Raw genomic sequence first — 16,273 nt, forward strand, 5'->3', positions numbered from 1 at the left:
CACTTTGGGAGGCTGAGGCGGGCGGATCACCTGAGGTCGGGAGTTCAAGACCAGCCTGACCAGCATGGAGAAACCCTGTCTCTACTAAAAATACAAAAATTAGCCGGGTGTGGTGGCGCATGCCTGTAATCCCAGCTACTCAGGAAGGCTGAGGCAGGAGAATTGCTTGAACCCGGAGACAGAGGTTGCAGTGAGCCAAGATCGTGCCATTGCACTCCAGCTTGGGCAACAAGAAAGAAACTCCATCTCAAAAAAGAAAAAAAAGAAATTATGCAGGTAGGTAGTACCTGTAAGAAACTGACCCGGTGGTGCACAATAAATGTCGGTAAGCACAGTCACTGAGAGGATAAAATATGAGAACTGAAGATTTTTGACCTGCAAATTTCTATTTGCAGCGGCTCGACCCTCTCCTGGTGGTGTGTTCACACAGTTTGTGATGAGTAAAGTTGGAGCCTTGCAGCAGAAGATACCTGGAGTTAGCACACCCCAAACCCTGGCAGGGACACAGAAGTTCAGTATCAGACCTTCTCCAGTAATGGTCGTCACACCTGTGGTTTCTTCTGAGCCAGTTCAGGTGTGCAGCCCTGTGACTGCTGCTGTCACTACTACCACCCCTCAAGTGTTTTTAGAAAATGTTACTGCTGTGACACCTATGACTGCTATTTCTGACGTGGAAACTAAAGAAACTACTTATTCTTCTGGTGCCACCACTACAGGGGTTGTTGAGGTCTCTGAAACTAATACCAGCACCCCTGTAACATCTTCGCAGTCTACAGCCACTGTGAACCTTACCAAAACCACTGGGATAACTACCCCTGTGGCTTCAGTTGCTTTTCCTAAGTCTTTGGTAGCATCTCCTCCAACCATAACTCTTCCTGTTGCTTCCACTGCCTCCACCTCCTTAGTCGTGGTGACTACAGCTGCATCTTCCTCCATGGTGACCACACCAACTTCATCTCTGGGCTCTGTTCCTATTATACTCTCAGGAATTAATGGGAGTCCACCAGTGAGCCAGAGACCAGGTAAGGCCTAGATGTTACTAGCTGCTTTATTACTGTACACCTATTTATATAACTTTGTGGTTGTGATAGGATTATAGCTATATCAGGATAACAGTATAGGTGTTTCTATTGTAACATGGTACACGTATTCCTGAAAACCTCTGCATGCTGCAAAACTGAACACTTAAATTAATGGAGCTCATGGTTAATACGGGATTGGGATAAATCACTGAAAATATATGCAGTTTTGTAAGCAGAACATTAATAAAAACAACTGATAACCTTGAGAGATAACTTGAACAGTCTTAACTGATAGTTTAATGGAACTGGAGATTGTGACTCAAAATACTCAAAAACATTAGAATGGAAGTGGTGGCTGAAGGATACTAAAGTAATGCAGGTAAGACTGGAGCTCTGAGCCACTAAGATGGGCATGGGAGGAAACCTGACCTGTGTGCTGAGAGCTAGGGGTGCACGTCTTTGAGGAGGGAGCCCCAAATGCAGATGTTCCTTTTGTGGGGGGTGCAGGGGTGCTGCTTTTTAATTAGACAGATGAGCAGACTTCATCTCCTTTTGTCTAGTAAAAATCACTAATGAATCAGGATCTATTTAATCATTGGACATGAACTGATTGAAATAGAAACAAGGAGGCATATTTGTTTAGGGCTCTAATATTTTTATAAACTTTTTAGTTAAAGTATTTCTTTTATTGGCTTAGGTTGAGTGAATTTGAAATAGGAATATCCTACACTTTGTGTAGTTTTTATATCTAGATGCAACTAGCTAAAGTAAATGGTTCTTTTAATCCACTCATACAGGAATTAATATGGAAAAGAGCAAGAAACTTTGCAGAATTTGAGGGGAAATAGTTACCCAACAGCAATTCTGTCTTGGTTATTGATGTTTTTCTCTTAAATATTTTTGCATTTAGTGATATGGTCAAAATTCCTCTCTGTCTTTTATGGAAGAAGAGATTGAGAGTTAGTTTGTAAGTTGAAGTTCTGTTGAAGGGAAAAGTGAATCTCATATATATATATATATATGTATATATGTGTATATATGTATATATATGTATGTATATATGTGAATCTCATATATATATGTGAATCTCATATATATATATATATTTATTTTTTTTTAATTAAAAATTTTTTTTTTGAGATGGAGTCTTGCTCTGTCACCCAGGCTGGAGTGCCCTCACTGCAACCTCTACCTCCCAGGTTCACGTGATTCTCCTGCCTCAGCCGCCCAAGTAGCTGGGACTACAGGCTCCCACCACCATGCCTGGCTAATTTTTTGTATTTTCAGTAGAGACAGGGTTTCTCCATTTTGGTCAGACTGGTCTGGGTCTCTGTGATCTGCCCACCTCGGCGTCCCAAAGTGCTGGGATTACAGGTGTGAGCCACCGCTTTCGGCTTGCGAATCACAATATTAAATGTGTCTGTCTTCTGCTTCGTCCCATAAATAAGCCCATAAAACATGATTAGTCTGATACATAGTTTTGGGAGTGAAGTCGTTAGTGAAACTACTTTGATTTCCTATTGAATCTCAAGGTGCATATCTGTTATATTTTAACAGATCATGTCTTCTAAACCATACGGATTCCAGCCTTTTTCAGTACTCTTAATTCTTTCTTGAAACAGTAAAGTAGTTTATTCTTCTGTAGTTCTGTTGTTTCTCAGACTTTAGTTATTTAGGATATGCATTCACATATTTTGCTGAGTCCCATCTGTACTGTCACTTGCCTAATATTTTTATTTAAATCAACTGCTTTTTTATATGTAAATGTGTGTGTGTGTATGTGTTTGTTTGTTTGTTTGTTTATTTATTGAGAAGGAGTCTCGCTCTGTTGCCCAGGCTGGAGTGCAGTGGCGCTATCTCAGCTCACTGCAACCTCCGCCTCCCAGGTTCAAGTGGTTCTCCTGCCTCAGCCTCCTGAGTAGCTGGGATTACAGGTACCTGCTACCATGCCCGGGGTATATTATATTTTTAGTAGAGACAGGGTTTCACCATGTTGACCAGGCTTGTCTTGAACTCTTGATCTTGTGATCTGCCTGCCTTGGCCTCCCAAAGTGCCAGGATTATTACAGGCGTGAGCCACAGCGCCTGGCTGTAAATGTGTTTTTAAAAGAGATAGCATTAATTGGAAACCAGCATTACTTGGCATAATAGAGGTTAACCCTATAAAGAAATATACTGGAAACTATAATAATAAAAAAATCATTAAATTCCTGTTAGCTACTATATATTCTGAGCACATGGCTTTGCTGTGTTTCTTTTAAAGAAGAAAGCTAGAAAATACTAGAGTAACATTAAACACATATCATCAAAGAGTTTACCTAAAAGTATCTTCTATAATACCATTTGAGGAAAAAAAAGTAGATATATTTTTAATAAAAATGTATTTTTATTAAAAAAAAATAGAGAGAGAGAGACAGACACACAGACGGGGTCTTGCCCTGTCATCCAGGTTGGAGTGTAGTGGCATGATCATGGCTCCCTGCAGTCTCGACATCTCAGGCTCAAGTGATCCTCCCATTTCAGTCTCTCATAGCTGGGATCATAGGCATGTGCCACCACACCTGGTTAATTTTTTTTGATTTTCAGTAGAGGCGAGGTCTGGCTGTGTTGTCCAGGCTAGTCTTGAACTCCTGGGCTCAAGCAGTCCTTGCATCTTGGCCCCACAAAGTGCTGAGATTACAGGCTTGAGCCGCTGCATCCTGCCAGGAAGTACTGACTTTTAACAAATACCTAATCTTTTAAAATAAATAGACCTGACTCAGGTAACTGCTACTTAAGGAAGTGCGTGTAGTTTTTTTCTCTATTTATAAAGAGGGTCTCATGTTGGCACTTTGATATCTGTGACTTTTAAATTTTGATTTTTCTCCTTTTTCTCTTTACCTTCCTTTTCCTTGCACACATTTAAGTAAACCATCACATATTTAGTGCGTATATTAAAGACTGCTTTCATTGTCTGAATTAGTTTTTGAATCACTCTGTAAAAGTTAATTTGAAGAAAAAAGTTGAAAATTAAGAATACATTAACATATTTGTTTCTTAATTCACGTATGATAGATTAATATGGCCGGGCGCGGTGGCTGATGCCTGTAATCCTAGCACTTTGGGAGGCCAAGGCTAGGGTAGATCACCTGAGGTCAGGAGTTTTAAGACCAGCCTGGCCAACATGGTGAAACCCCGTCTCTACTAAAAATACAAAAAAATATTAGCCGGACGTGGTGGTTGCATGCCTGTAATCCCAGGTACGCTGGAGGCTGAGGCAGAAGAATCGCTTGAACCCGGGAGGCAGAGGTTTCAGTGAGCCAAGATCTTGCCATCGCACTGCAGCCTGGGCAACAGAGTGAGACTCCGTCTCAAAAAAAAAAAAAAGATAGATGAATATTTTTTGTTTAAATTGCACACGATTGTTTTCATGAAGTTTGGTCTTTGCGTTTTATTTAATATTTAAGAGTAGTCCTGGATTTTCTATATAATTTTTTCATCTAAATGTTATGAGCATGACTTTCTGTTAAAAATATGATATTTTTTTGTGTGGGCGGAGTGCCTGATAGAAAATCACATGTTAAGCTAAAGTCTTTGTTTTGTTTCGTTTGTTTGATTTTTTTTTCTCTTTAGTAGCAAACTTTCTATTTATTGTTAAATAAACCTACCAATTTTTATTTGTTAATGTTAAATAAGCTCACCAATTTGAATAGTAATGTTAGACCAGTTTCATTTATGCTTACTATTACCATGATTCCTACCTCTTTATCTCTCTGATCTAAAAAAAAATCTAGATTACTTATACTGTTTTTTCCTGTGTCTTTAGTATTTTGAAATATCTCTTCCAATCAGTAAAGGGTATCTTTAAGTACTATTAATGGTTTGAAATCTCTATTAATTCATATCTTCTGCATTAAATTTCTGCTTTTTCTTTTTGTTTTAAAAGCATCTTTTGCCTCTTCTAAGCCAGGTTTATTTCCCTGCTTCTTTGATGTCTCTTAATTTCATTTCATTTTGGGGGTTTTATGTAATTTTTTCCTTCTGAAAAATAATTCCCACAAACCTTTAAGCTTTGCTTATTTGTTAGTGAATTTTAAAAACCAAAAAGCCCTTTATAAACCAAGGATTTTTAGTTCTTAATTTCCTCAGGTGGTATAAGCTTAGAAATTCAGTCATAACTCTCTAGTAAGTGTTATGAGCTTTAATTTTAAAGTGAAATTGTGCAGGATCTGAATTTTATTTAAAAAAATAAAGAAGAGGCCAGGCACATTGGCTCATACCTGTATTCCCAACACTTTAAGAGGCCAAGGCAGGAGGATTGCTTGAGCCCCAGGAGTTCGAGACCAGCCTGGGCAACATAGCAAACCCCATCTCTACAAAAAAAAAAAAAAAGAAAAGTGTGCACCTGTGGTCCCAGCTACTTGGGAGGCTGAGCCTGGGAGTTCGAGGTGGCAATGAGCTGTGATTGCACCACTGCACTCTAGGCTGGGCAACAGAGTGCGATCCTGTCTCAAAAGAATAAAGTTGAAGCATAATTTTATCATAAATGATCTCTTTAACAAAGGAATCCAGATTTAGAGAGATACCCATGTTTTTCTTTAGGCAAAAGTATTATCTCTTTAAATGTGCCTCTTGACAATTTGTACTCTATTTTTTACCATTCTAAATGTAAAGCTCCATAATGTCTGGCTGTTCTCAGCCATAAATAATGTATTAGGAAACTACAGAATTTTAGCAACTTTATAATCCAAATTAGAAGTTATTTGCATCAAGGTCAGATTCTGTGTCTTAATGACTGGGCATGGTGGCTCATGGCTGCAATCCCAACACTTTGGAAGGCCGAGATAGCAGGATCGCTTGAGGCCAGGAGTTTGAGACTAGCTTGAGCAACAAAGCAAGACCCTGTCTCTGCAAAGAATAACATAATTAGCCAGGTGTAGTGACACATGCCCGTAGTCCCAGCTACTTGGAAGGCTGAGGCAGGAGGATCTCTTGAGCCCAGGAGTTTGAGACTGCAGTAAGCTATGATTGAGCCACTGCACTGAAGGACTGAAGGTAGTGCAACCCTGTCTCTCTTAAAAAAAAATTAGGCTGGGTGCGGTGGCTTATGCCTATAATCTTAGTTAGCACTTTGGGAGGCTGAGGAGGGCAGATCGCTTGAGGTCAGGGGTTTGAGACCAGCCTGGGAAACATGGTGGAACCCTGTCTCTACCCAAAAATAAGGAAATAGGCCAGCTGTGCTGGTGCACACCTGTAGTCGCAGCTACTCGGGATGCTGAGGTGGGAGAATCGCTTGAACTAGGGAGGCGTGGAGGTTGTGTAGTCAGTCGAGATTGTGTCATTGCACTCCAGCCTGAGCAACAAAGCAAGACTGTGTCTTGAAAAAAAAAAAAAAGTATGAATACTGTTTTTCCTACATGTGTTAAAGGGGAATTTTGGTACTATGTTTCCAATTCCTGTTTTTCAGAAAATCCTGCTCAAATTCCAGTGGCTACTCCACAGGTCTCTCCTAACACAGTGAAACGTGCTGGACCTCGACTGTTGTTGATTCCAGTGCAGCAGGGTTCTCCTACTCTTAGATCTGTCTCAAACACACAACTTCAGGGACATCGAATGGTCTTGCAGCCTGTTAGGAGTCCAGGTGGAATGAACCTATTCAGGCACCCTAATGGGCAGATTGTCCAGCTTCTACCTTTGCATCAGCTTCGAGGCTCTAATACCCAGCCCAACTTACAGCCTGTCATGTTTCGGAACCCAGGTATAAAGTTCTTTTTCATGAACTTTTCTTTTGTTGAATCACTTGGCCATATGGTATGTTAATACACCAGGACATCGGAAGTCTTGCTATGGGCAGTCATGATTTAAAAATTTCTCTCTTATTTTTTAAACCAGGGTCTGTGATGGGAATCCGGTTACCTGCTCCTTCCAAACCCTCTGAGACTCTGCCATCTTCCACTTCATCTTCTGCTTTCTCTGTCATGAATCCTGTAATCCAAGCTGTTGGGTCTTCTTCAGCAGTGAATGTTATCACTCAGGCACCATCATTGCTTTCCTCTGGAGCTAGTTTTGTGTCTCAGGCTGGTACATTGACCCTGAGGATTTCTCCTCCTGAACCACAAAGCTTTGCAAGTAAAACAGGCTCTGAAACCAAAATAACCTATAGCTCAGGAGGACAGCCTGTTGGTACAGCCAGTCTTATTCCTCTCCAGTCTGGTAGTTTTGCCTTGTTACAGCTCCCAGGACAAAAGCCTGTTCCTAGCTCCATTCTTCAACATGTTGCTTCCCTTCAGATGAAGAGGGAATCTCAGAATCCAGACCAGAAAGATGAAACAAATTCAATAAAAAGAGAGCAAGAAACCAAGAAGGTTCTACAGTCAGAAGGAGAGGCTGTAGACTCTGAGGCTAACATAATAAAACAAAACTCCGGAGCTGCTACCTCAGAAGAAACTCTGAATGATTCCTTGGAAGATAGGGGTAATCATTTGGATGAAGAATCCCTTCCAGAAGAAGGTTCTGCAACTGTCAAACCATCTGAGCATTCCTGTATCACTGGGTCACCTGCAGATCAAGACTATAAAGATGTTAATGAAGAGTATGGGGCTAGGAATCGTAACAGTTCCAAAGAAAAAGTGGCTGTTCTAGAAGTTAGGACCATTTCTGAAAAAGCCGGTAATAAGACCGTCCAAAATTTAAGTAAAGTACAGCATCAAAAACTTGGTGATGTGAAGGTGGAACAGCAGAAAGGATTAGACAATCCAGAAGAAAACTCAAGTGAATTTCCAGTCACCTTTAAGGAAGAAAGTAAATTTGAATTGTCAGGAAGCAAAGTTATGGAACAGCAATCTAATCCACAGCCAGAGGCCAAAGAGAAGGAATGTGGAGACTCTCTGGAGAAAGACAGTATTAGAGAAAGATGGAGAAAACATCTGAAGGGCCCCTTAACCAGGAAGTGTGTTGGAGCTTCACAGGAATGTAAGAAAGAGGTAGACGAGCAGTTAATTAAAGAAACAAAGACATGTCAGGAAAATTCAGATGTGTTTCAGCAAGAACAAGGCATCTCTGACTTACTTGGAAAAAGTGGAATTACTGAAGATGCCAGAGTTTTGAAAACTGAATGTGATTCTTGGAGTAGGATTTCTAATCCTTCAGCCTTCTCCATTGTTCCTAGGAGAGCTGCAAAAAGCAGCAGAGGGAATGGACATTTTCAGGGTCACTTACTGCTACCTGGAGAACAGATACAACCAAAGCAAGAGAGGAAGGGTGGGAGAAGCAGTGCTGACTTCACTGTTTTGGATTTGGAAGAAGATGACGAAGATGAGAATGAGAAAACCGATGATTCTATTGATGAAATTGTGGATGTTGTTTCTGACTACCAGAGTGAAGAGGTTGATGATGTAGAAAAGGTGGTGAGCCCATTTTTGTTGTGACTGAAACCCTAAAGGATTTAAATTATTTATTAGAGACAGAAGCTTTTTCAGAAGATCACTAAGACATAGTACATTTAATTGGATGCCTAGGTTTAGATTATGACTTAAATGGCTTAGTAGTTTTTTAGGCTGTGTCAATCAAGCATCACTTATTGAGCTTTTATTCTTTGAGACTTGCCTGGTTTTATGGGAAGGCTGGTTTAAGCATTTGGGGGATAGGTGCTTGAGAGTCCCTACTCATTTTTAAGTTAGATTTTTAAAATCCCAAAACCACTACTCCCATTTGATCCCAGTCAATTTCTGTGACGTTTTCTATGTGAGGTGGTTGTAGCTTCTCTGGTAGATGTTAATCAGAAACTGGGAATGGGTGACCTTACAACTGGAGGAGAACTTACTCACTTGCATATAGAGAGATGTTTTTGTTTTTGGAGAAAAACTGGAAAATACCATGTTTTGATATTCTAATACCATTTGGCCTTGAGTTGCTTTTATTTTTAGTCTTTGGAATTTATATTCTAGACTTTGGTCATCGTCCTTTGTAATATGACCTTTATGGCCTAGTTTTATTATTTTCCCGAAGTGTTTTTTATAGGATTCCTTTTTAGGGTTGTCGTATTTACTGAAATAAGTAACTGTCAGGTATTGATACAGTGCAGGAGTTGTACAAATGTTTTCTGTAAAAGGCCAGATAGTAAATAGTTTTAGACTTTGCAGAGAGCTAGAGGGCTCTCTGTTCCAACTACTTAACTGCTGTTGTAGTATAAAAGCAGCTGTGTTCCATTAAAACATTAGTAAAAAAGGCCAGGTGCGGTGGCTCACACCTGTAATCCCAACACTTTGGGAGACCGAGGTGGGTGGATCACCTGATGTCAGGAGTTTGAGACTAGTCTGGCCAGCATGACAAAACCCCATCTCTACTAAAAATACAAAAAATTAGCTGGGTGTGGTGGCAGGTGCCTGTAGTCCCAGCTACTTAGGAGGCTGAGGCAGGAGAATTGCTTGAACCCAGGAGGCGGATGTTGCAGTGAGCCCAGATCACGACATTGCACTCCAACCCAGGCGACAAGAACAAAACTCTGTCTCGGGGAAAAAAAAACAGTTTATTTAAAAAAAAAAAAAAAGTTAGTGGGCTGTGGTTTGCTGACGCCTGATGTAAGCTCTGATTTTAAAACATGGGGAGATCATAACCAGCTGCCTGTGGAGTGCCCTAAAATTTAAACTATCCTTCTCTTCAGGAGCAGATGAAAGCCATCTGCACTGATTGTCGTACAACTGCTTGTTTTAGAATCACACTTCCTTGGGATTCATTCTGCCTCTGTTATCTGGTCCTTTTCTCTTAATGCTTAATTGCTTTATGCAAATAAACTAAAACAAAAAAAGATTAGTGTTTTAAAAATCTAAAATGTTGAAATGTTTTACTTTAGAGACGGAGTCTTGCTCTGTCGCTCAGGCTTGAGTGCAGTGGCGCGAACTCGACTCACTGCAACCTCCGCCTCCAGGGCTCAAGCAGTTCTCCTGCCTCAGCCTCCCGAGTAGCTGAGATTACAGGAGCCCACCACTGCACCCGGCTAATTTTTGTCTTTTAAGTAGAGATGGGGTTTCACCATCTTGGCCAGGCTGGTCTTAATGTTGTTACGTTGGTTATTTCAGTACCTCCATTGTCTCATTTATAAAGGAGGATCTTGCTCTAAAATTGGATGATTCTGTATTCATTTGAGTTATACTTTCTCTCCATAGCCTAATCTTTTTCAAGAATGGATGTAAATTCATTGACTTTAGGAGTTACATTGCAGATTTTTTTGTGTTTTTTTGCAGCCGAAGTAAACGTGAGACCAAAAAACAGTTCAACTTTAAAACCAGTGAAAACTGTTATTACTATTAGGGGAACTGATATAACAGATCTTCTAAAGTAGGTTTTTTCCTTTTTTCTTTTTTTTGACTGAGTCTCACTGTGTCGCCCAGGCTGGAATGCAGTGGTACCATCTCGGCTCACTGCGTCGTCTGCCTCCCAGGTTCAAGCGATTCTTCTCCTCAGCCCCCTGAGTGGCTTAGGATTACAGGCGGGCACCAGCATGCCCAGCTAAGTTTCATGTTTTTTTAGTAAAGACAGGGTTTCACCATGTTGGCCAGGCTGGTCTCGAACTCCTGACCTCAGGTAATCCACCCACGTTGGCCTCCCAAAGTGCTGGGATTACAGGCATGAGCCACTGTGCCCTCCTTAATCATACAAGGAGGCGTTGCTTGAATGTACTAATAGGGAATTTGACAAGCAAACGAGTTATACTGACTTTTTTTTTTTTAAGGTCATATTAAGTGATCTCTAAAATCTAAACATTGTTTTTATTTACACATCTCACACCTATGTTACCTTTATGATTAGCATTGGAATACCGTGAGGGAAGTGGTGAATAGCTTCTTTAATTTAAATCTTCCTTGTGGAAGTTATTGGATATTACTTAGAAATCCTGCAGTTATACCAGGATATAACTGGTATAACTGGTAGCTCTCTCCTGTAATCCCAGCACTTTGAGAGGCTGAGGCAGGCAGATCACCTGAGGTCAGGAGTTTGAGACCAGCCTGACCAACATGGTGAAACCCTGTTAGTAAACAATACAAAAATTAGCCAGATGTGGTGGCACAGTCCTAGAGTCCCTGCTGCTCGGGAGGCTGAAGCAGGAGAATCATTTGAGCCCGGGAAGCGGGCTCGTTTACTATGTTTCTGGCATAGTAAACACTTTTTTTTTTTTTTTTTTTTCTGGCATAGTAAACACTTTTTTTTTTTTTTTTTGAGGGGGTCACAGAAATGTTGCAAGTAAACACTATTTTTAAAGGTGGCCTTAAAAAGATCTGCTTATCCCATATATCCATATAACTCTAGCGTTGCATAAAATATTTAGCAAGTTTCTGTGACAGGTGCTCAGTGAACACTTTGATTGACTCCTTTTTTGGTATAATAAGGAAATACAGCAATCCTGGGCTTTTTTAAAACCTGAAATTCCTTACAGGCTCTCAATTTGTGGGGTTGAGAGAGTTGCAGGACTGGTCTGAATCTTATTTCCATACCTGCCTGTGTATGCTAATGTGTGTTGATTTGTGGGCATCTGATAGGATGTTGGTCATGAAGCCCCCTTAAAGTGGCACTTGAATTTTTCTCCTTTGTATATTTATCTCACCAAATTTTATTTTACTGTTATTTAATCTTAAGATTTATGAAACCTGAATATATCTGTACCTGAATTTTGTCCACTAGAAATAACACTGAAGCATCAATGCAGTCGTTTGAGGACGCTGTTAAGTTTAATGATGTCTGTTTATTTATTTTTTATTTTTATTTTTTGAGACAGTCTCACTCTTGTCTCCCAGGCTGGTGTGCAGTGGTGCAGTCTTGGCTCACTGCAGCCTCGAACTCCTGGCCTCAAGCAATCCTCCCACCTCACTCTCCCAAGTGGCTGTAATTATAGGCGAGCGCCACCATGTCTGGCTGATTTTTGTATTTTTTGTAGAGACAGGGTTTTGCCATATTGCCCAGGCTGGTCTTGCACTCCTGAGCTCAAAACGATCCACCTGCCTGGGCCTCCCAAAGTGCTGAATTATAGGTGTGAGTTGAAAAGTTTAGGTGTGCTTGCTAATCAATACATTATTTACTTTTGTAATGATGTATTTCAGAATAACTGTGTAGAATATATTGAGGATGATGAGGAGCACGTGGACATTGAGACTGTAGAAGAGCTCTCAGAGGAAATTAATGTTGCTCACCTGAAGACCACAGTGGCCCACACACAGTCATTCAAACAGCCGTAAGTCTTATTGCTCTTTGGATTGTTGTTTTTGTAGCGTTGTAACCAGAAATAAAATGAAATGTTCTGTTTAGGAGCTCTGGGTAACTGATCTGGTTCCTTCTTCCTCTAGCTTTTTTTCTGATTAGTATAGATGAGGAGAGGAACTAGAATTTGGATAATTTTCTTTGGTCATTGGTAGGAGGCAGTGTGTAAATGTGAATAACATGCTTTTGGAGCCGATAGACTGGTGTATAAAATACTAGTTTTGCTAGTTTGTAAGTATTTAACCTTGGGCAAATCTTTAATCTCTCTGAACCTCAGATTCTTTACCTATGAAATGAGGAAAATGCCCCCATTTGAAGTGTTAAATGAGGTAGTATGTACAACTAGCATAATAACTGATACAAATGGACTATTCAACAAAAGTTAATTTCTTGTATCATTTAAGAATAGGCATTACATTCTAAATTTGGTTACTTTACTAGTTGAACAGGTGAGATACAGGTAGGAAAATTTTTCTTCGTATTTCACTGGTGAGATGAAAATGTGGAAGGAATGATGACTTGCTCAGGAAAATTTATTTCATTTTCTGTTTTAGTAAGCTTTATATTGATTATGGATTGGGGTGTGAGAAAGAGTAGGGAAGGAAGATATTTTGTGCCAGACATTTTATTTTTCCTGTCATCTCATTAACTACAATGATATGAAAGTAGCTATGAGCTGAGAAAGAATAATTCTTCGTTCCTACTGATGCTGAGAAAGTTGAAGGAGTAGAAAGTAGAACTGATAGTTCTCTTCACTCCAGAGCTGTTTGCAGGCTACTTCAGTTACCTACTGTCTAAACTTGAAAGAATTTAAATCCCTTAAAAACTTAATTAGACTTAATGAGTTTAGCAGTATTGCTGGGATAATGGGTTCTGTATACTAAAACTGAGTTTGTAAACCATGGCAACAAACAAAACCTCTAAAAAATATTTGTAATAGTAACAGGAAAACTGCTGTGTGAGAACATTCTCTGACAAGCTGTGTAAGAGTTTTCTTAGAAAATTGTATTTAAAGACGAAGAGGAATTCAGCAAATGGAGAGAGATAACATGTTAATGGATTGGAATGGTAAAGGGCCAAGAGGGGGGCACAGAAATGTTGCAAGTAAACACTATTTTTAAAGGTGGCCTTTAAAAAGGTGTGCTGGCAACACACAGCACAAAAACCGTAAGGGAACAGATTAAAATAAAAAACTAAAGATTTAGGCTGGGCGTGGTGGCTCACGCCTGTAATCCCAGCACTTTGGGAGGCCGAGGTGGGCAAATCACCTGAATTCAGGAGTTCAAGACCAGGCTGGCCAACATGGTGAAACCCTGTCTCTACTAAAAATACACAAATTAGCCGGACTTGTTGGCACACCCCTGTAGTCCCAGCTACTTGGGAAGCTAAGGTAGGAGGATTGCTTGAACCTAGGAGGTGCAGGTTGCAGTGAACTGAGACTGTGCCACTGTACTCCAGCCTGAGAGACAGTGAGACTACATCAAAAAAAAAAAAAAAATTAAAGATTTTATTAGATTTGTTTAAATTTAATTAAAAATAAAGGTTAAAAGAATTTAAAAATTCTGTCAGAACACCATGAAAACAGTGAAAAGGCAAACTCAGACTATGAAGAAAGTGTTTGCCATACATATTAACTAACAAAGGATTAGTATCGAGGGTATAAAAAAATTGTTACAAGTCAGAAAAAGATGACCCAGTAGAAAAGTAAATAATGGATATTAGAGACTGTTGACAGAATAAGAAACCTAAAAGCCCAGTAAACACATGTACATTTGTTCAACTTCACAAGTAATTAGGGAAATGCAGATAAAAACCACAGTGACTTTACCAATTCACACTCATAAGACTGCAAAAATGGAGATTTCTGGTAGTACAGTTATCTAGGTTTGGTGCAATGGGAACTCTCATACAGCAAGTGGGAGGGTACATTGTATTACAGTTTACTGTAACAGTTTAACAGTTACTGAACTTGAAGGTGTGCATATCTTTCTTTTGCCTGACAATTCTGCTCCTATGCCCTAGAAAAATTCACACAAGGGGTCGTGTATGGGACTGTCCATTGCAGCATTGTTTGCTATTATGAAGATTTAGAAACAACCTAAATAACTACAAACATTCTGGAAAAAAAAAAAATTCGGGGAAATTCACATTGTGGAATACTATAACAGTTAAAACAATTGGAATTAGAGCTCTGTGTATCAGCATATATCAGGTGTAACTTATTTGTACTTTTATTTTCGATTTTTTTTTTGTAGAGATGGAGTCTTGCTATGTTGCCCAGGCTAGTTTTGAACTCCTGGCCTCAAGCAGTCCTCCTGCCTTGGCCTCCTAAAGTTCTGGGATTACAGGCATGAGCTACTGTGCCTGGCCTTCAGGTCGAATATTGAATGAAACCAATGAGTTGCAGAAAGATATAGTATAGTATATAATATTTAAAGTGGTACTTTTTTTTTTTGTTAAGATATATATGTATATTTCTAGTAAAACTTACAAAGATGTGCATGGTAAAACTCTTAGAATGTTTACCTTTGAGAAGGAAGGAAGGGAATGTGATTGAGTGGACTGCATATAAAACCTTCTGTATTTTTGAGATGTATTATTTCTCAAGCTAGATGGTTCATATGTAGGTGTTCATTATACTCTTGGTCCTCCTTCACAATTGGGAGGGACCAAGTGTATAATGGAAAAGCATGTATCCACAAATATAGAAAGCATGTATTTGTGGATTCACCCAACTGGGGATTGGAAATATCTGGAAGAAAGAAAAATTGCATCTGTATTGAACATGTATAGACTTTATTTTCATGTCATTATTCCCTAAACAATACAGTATAACAACTATTTACTTAGTTTTTACATTGTACTAGGTGTTATAAGTAATGTAGGGATGATTTAAAGTATATGGGAGGAGGGTGCCTATGTTATATGCAAATATTATACCATTTTATATCAGGGGCTTGAGTATTCAAGGATACTGCTGGAAGTTTTGGAATGAGTCTTCCATGGATACTGGAGGACGACTTTAAATTTGTTTATATGGTTTTGTGTATTAAATATTTCATGATTGTAGAAAGTAATTTGAAGTTTTAGTGACTATTTGTACACTTTTAGAGAAAATATATAATGTCAAGTAAATAATGTGGCTGTATATCACACCTTGGGAAAAAGAAACTGTTTGGAATGGTTTGGTTGTAGCTGTGAAATAGGTCTTAAGATTATTAAATTTCAGTAAGACACTGAAAAATCCTGTCTTTATCCAGGTCCCGTACTCACATCTCTGCAGATGAAAAAGCAGCTGAAAGGAGTCGAAAGGTATTTAGGATATATTTAGTGATAATTACTCATTGAATAAAATTGTTAACATTTATCCTAGGGTTGAAACAACATTAGCTATATTAGCCACGATTTTTTCTCAGGCCAGTGAGTTAATCAGTTTTTTCTCCTTAATGAAATTATACTACTAAGGTCCCTTTTTTTTTCCCCTTTTAATTCTTCTCCTCAGAGGGTAGACTAATTTAGAGGAGTTAAAAATGGATATGAAATTTATGAGAATATATGTGCTTATTTGAAAACTGTTCTTGTAATGGTTTGATGTAAAACAAGCTGCCATTCTTTCTTGCCTGGGCTCATGATTTTCAGTGAATTAAAAAACTATCCTTTGCAAAATGGCTAGCAGTTCAGGGATCCATGAAACAATAAACCTTTAATTTTCTTAATCTTTTTGGTATATATCATAGTAACATAATTAAACAGGGTTTTTTGTTTTTCCTAACCAACAGTAGGCATGGAGGAGAGTTTGGTTTGTTTAAATTGTTTTCCACTTGTTTTTCTATCTTAATTTAAAAGATTAAAAAAAGTCAGTGATGGCTTGGGTTGAAGTAGAGGGTGGCATTTGGTTCCTTTAAAAAATCATAGTACAGTTTGGTTTTGATCTGATTTGGGGACTCACAATACAACGTATTTGCATGGTTGTAATTATTTGCATATATCATTATATTTGGCTTTTAAAAATTTATTCTGAA

General features: G+C 39.0%; 1 protein-coding gene across 3 annotated transcripts in view; it reads left to right on the forward strand.

Annotated features, from left to right (window-relative positions):
* The window catches only part of MGA (MGA, MAX dimerization protein), a 120,043-nt gene that overhangs the window by 92,435 nt on the left and 11,335 nt on the right, over positions 1–16,273 (forward strand). For 2 of the 3 annotated variants that reach the window (XM_011961043.1, XM_011961045.1), the window contains exons 15-19: positions 396–1,022; positions 6,469–6,759; positions 6,894–8,404; positions 12,095–12,225; positions 15,512–15,563. In XM_011961043.1, the coding sequence (XP_011816433.1) occupies positions 396–1,022; positions 6,469–6,759; positions 6,894–8,404; positions 12,095–12,225; positions 15,512–15,563 (2,612 nt within the window). The remainder of the gene's footprint in view (positions 1–395; positions 1,023–6,468; positions 6,760–6,893; positions 8,405–12,094; positions 12,226–15,511; positions 15,564–16,273) is intronic. The other variant, XM_011961046.1, reaches the window with a different exon arrangement.

Source organism: Colobus angolensis, unplaced genomic scaffold (assembly GCF_000951035.1).
Source record: "Colobus angolensis palliatus isolate OR3802 unplaced genomic scaffold, Cang.pa_1.0 Scaffold533, whole genome shotgun sequence".
NCBI classification, from domain to species: domain Eukaryota; kingdom Metazoa; phylum Chordata; class Mammalia; order Primates; family Cercopithecidae; genus Colobus; species Colobus angolensis.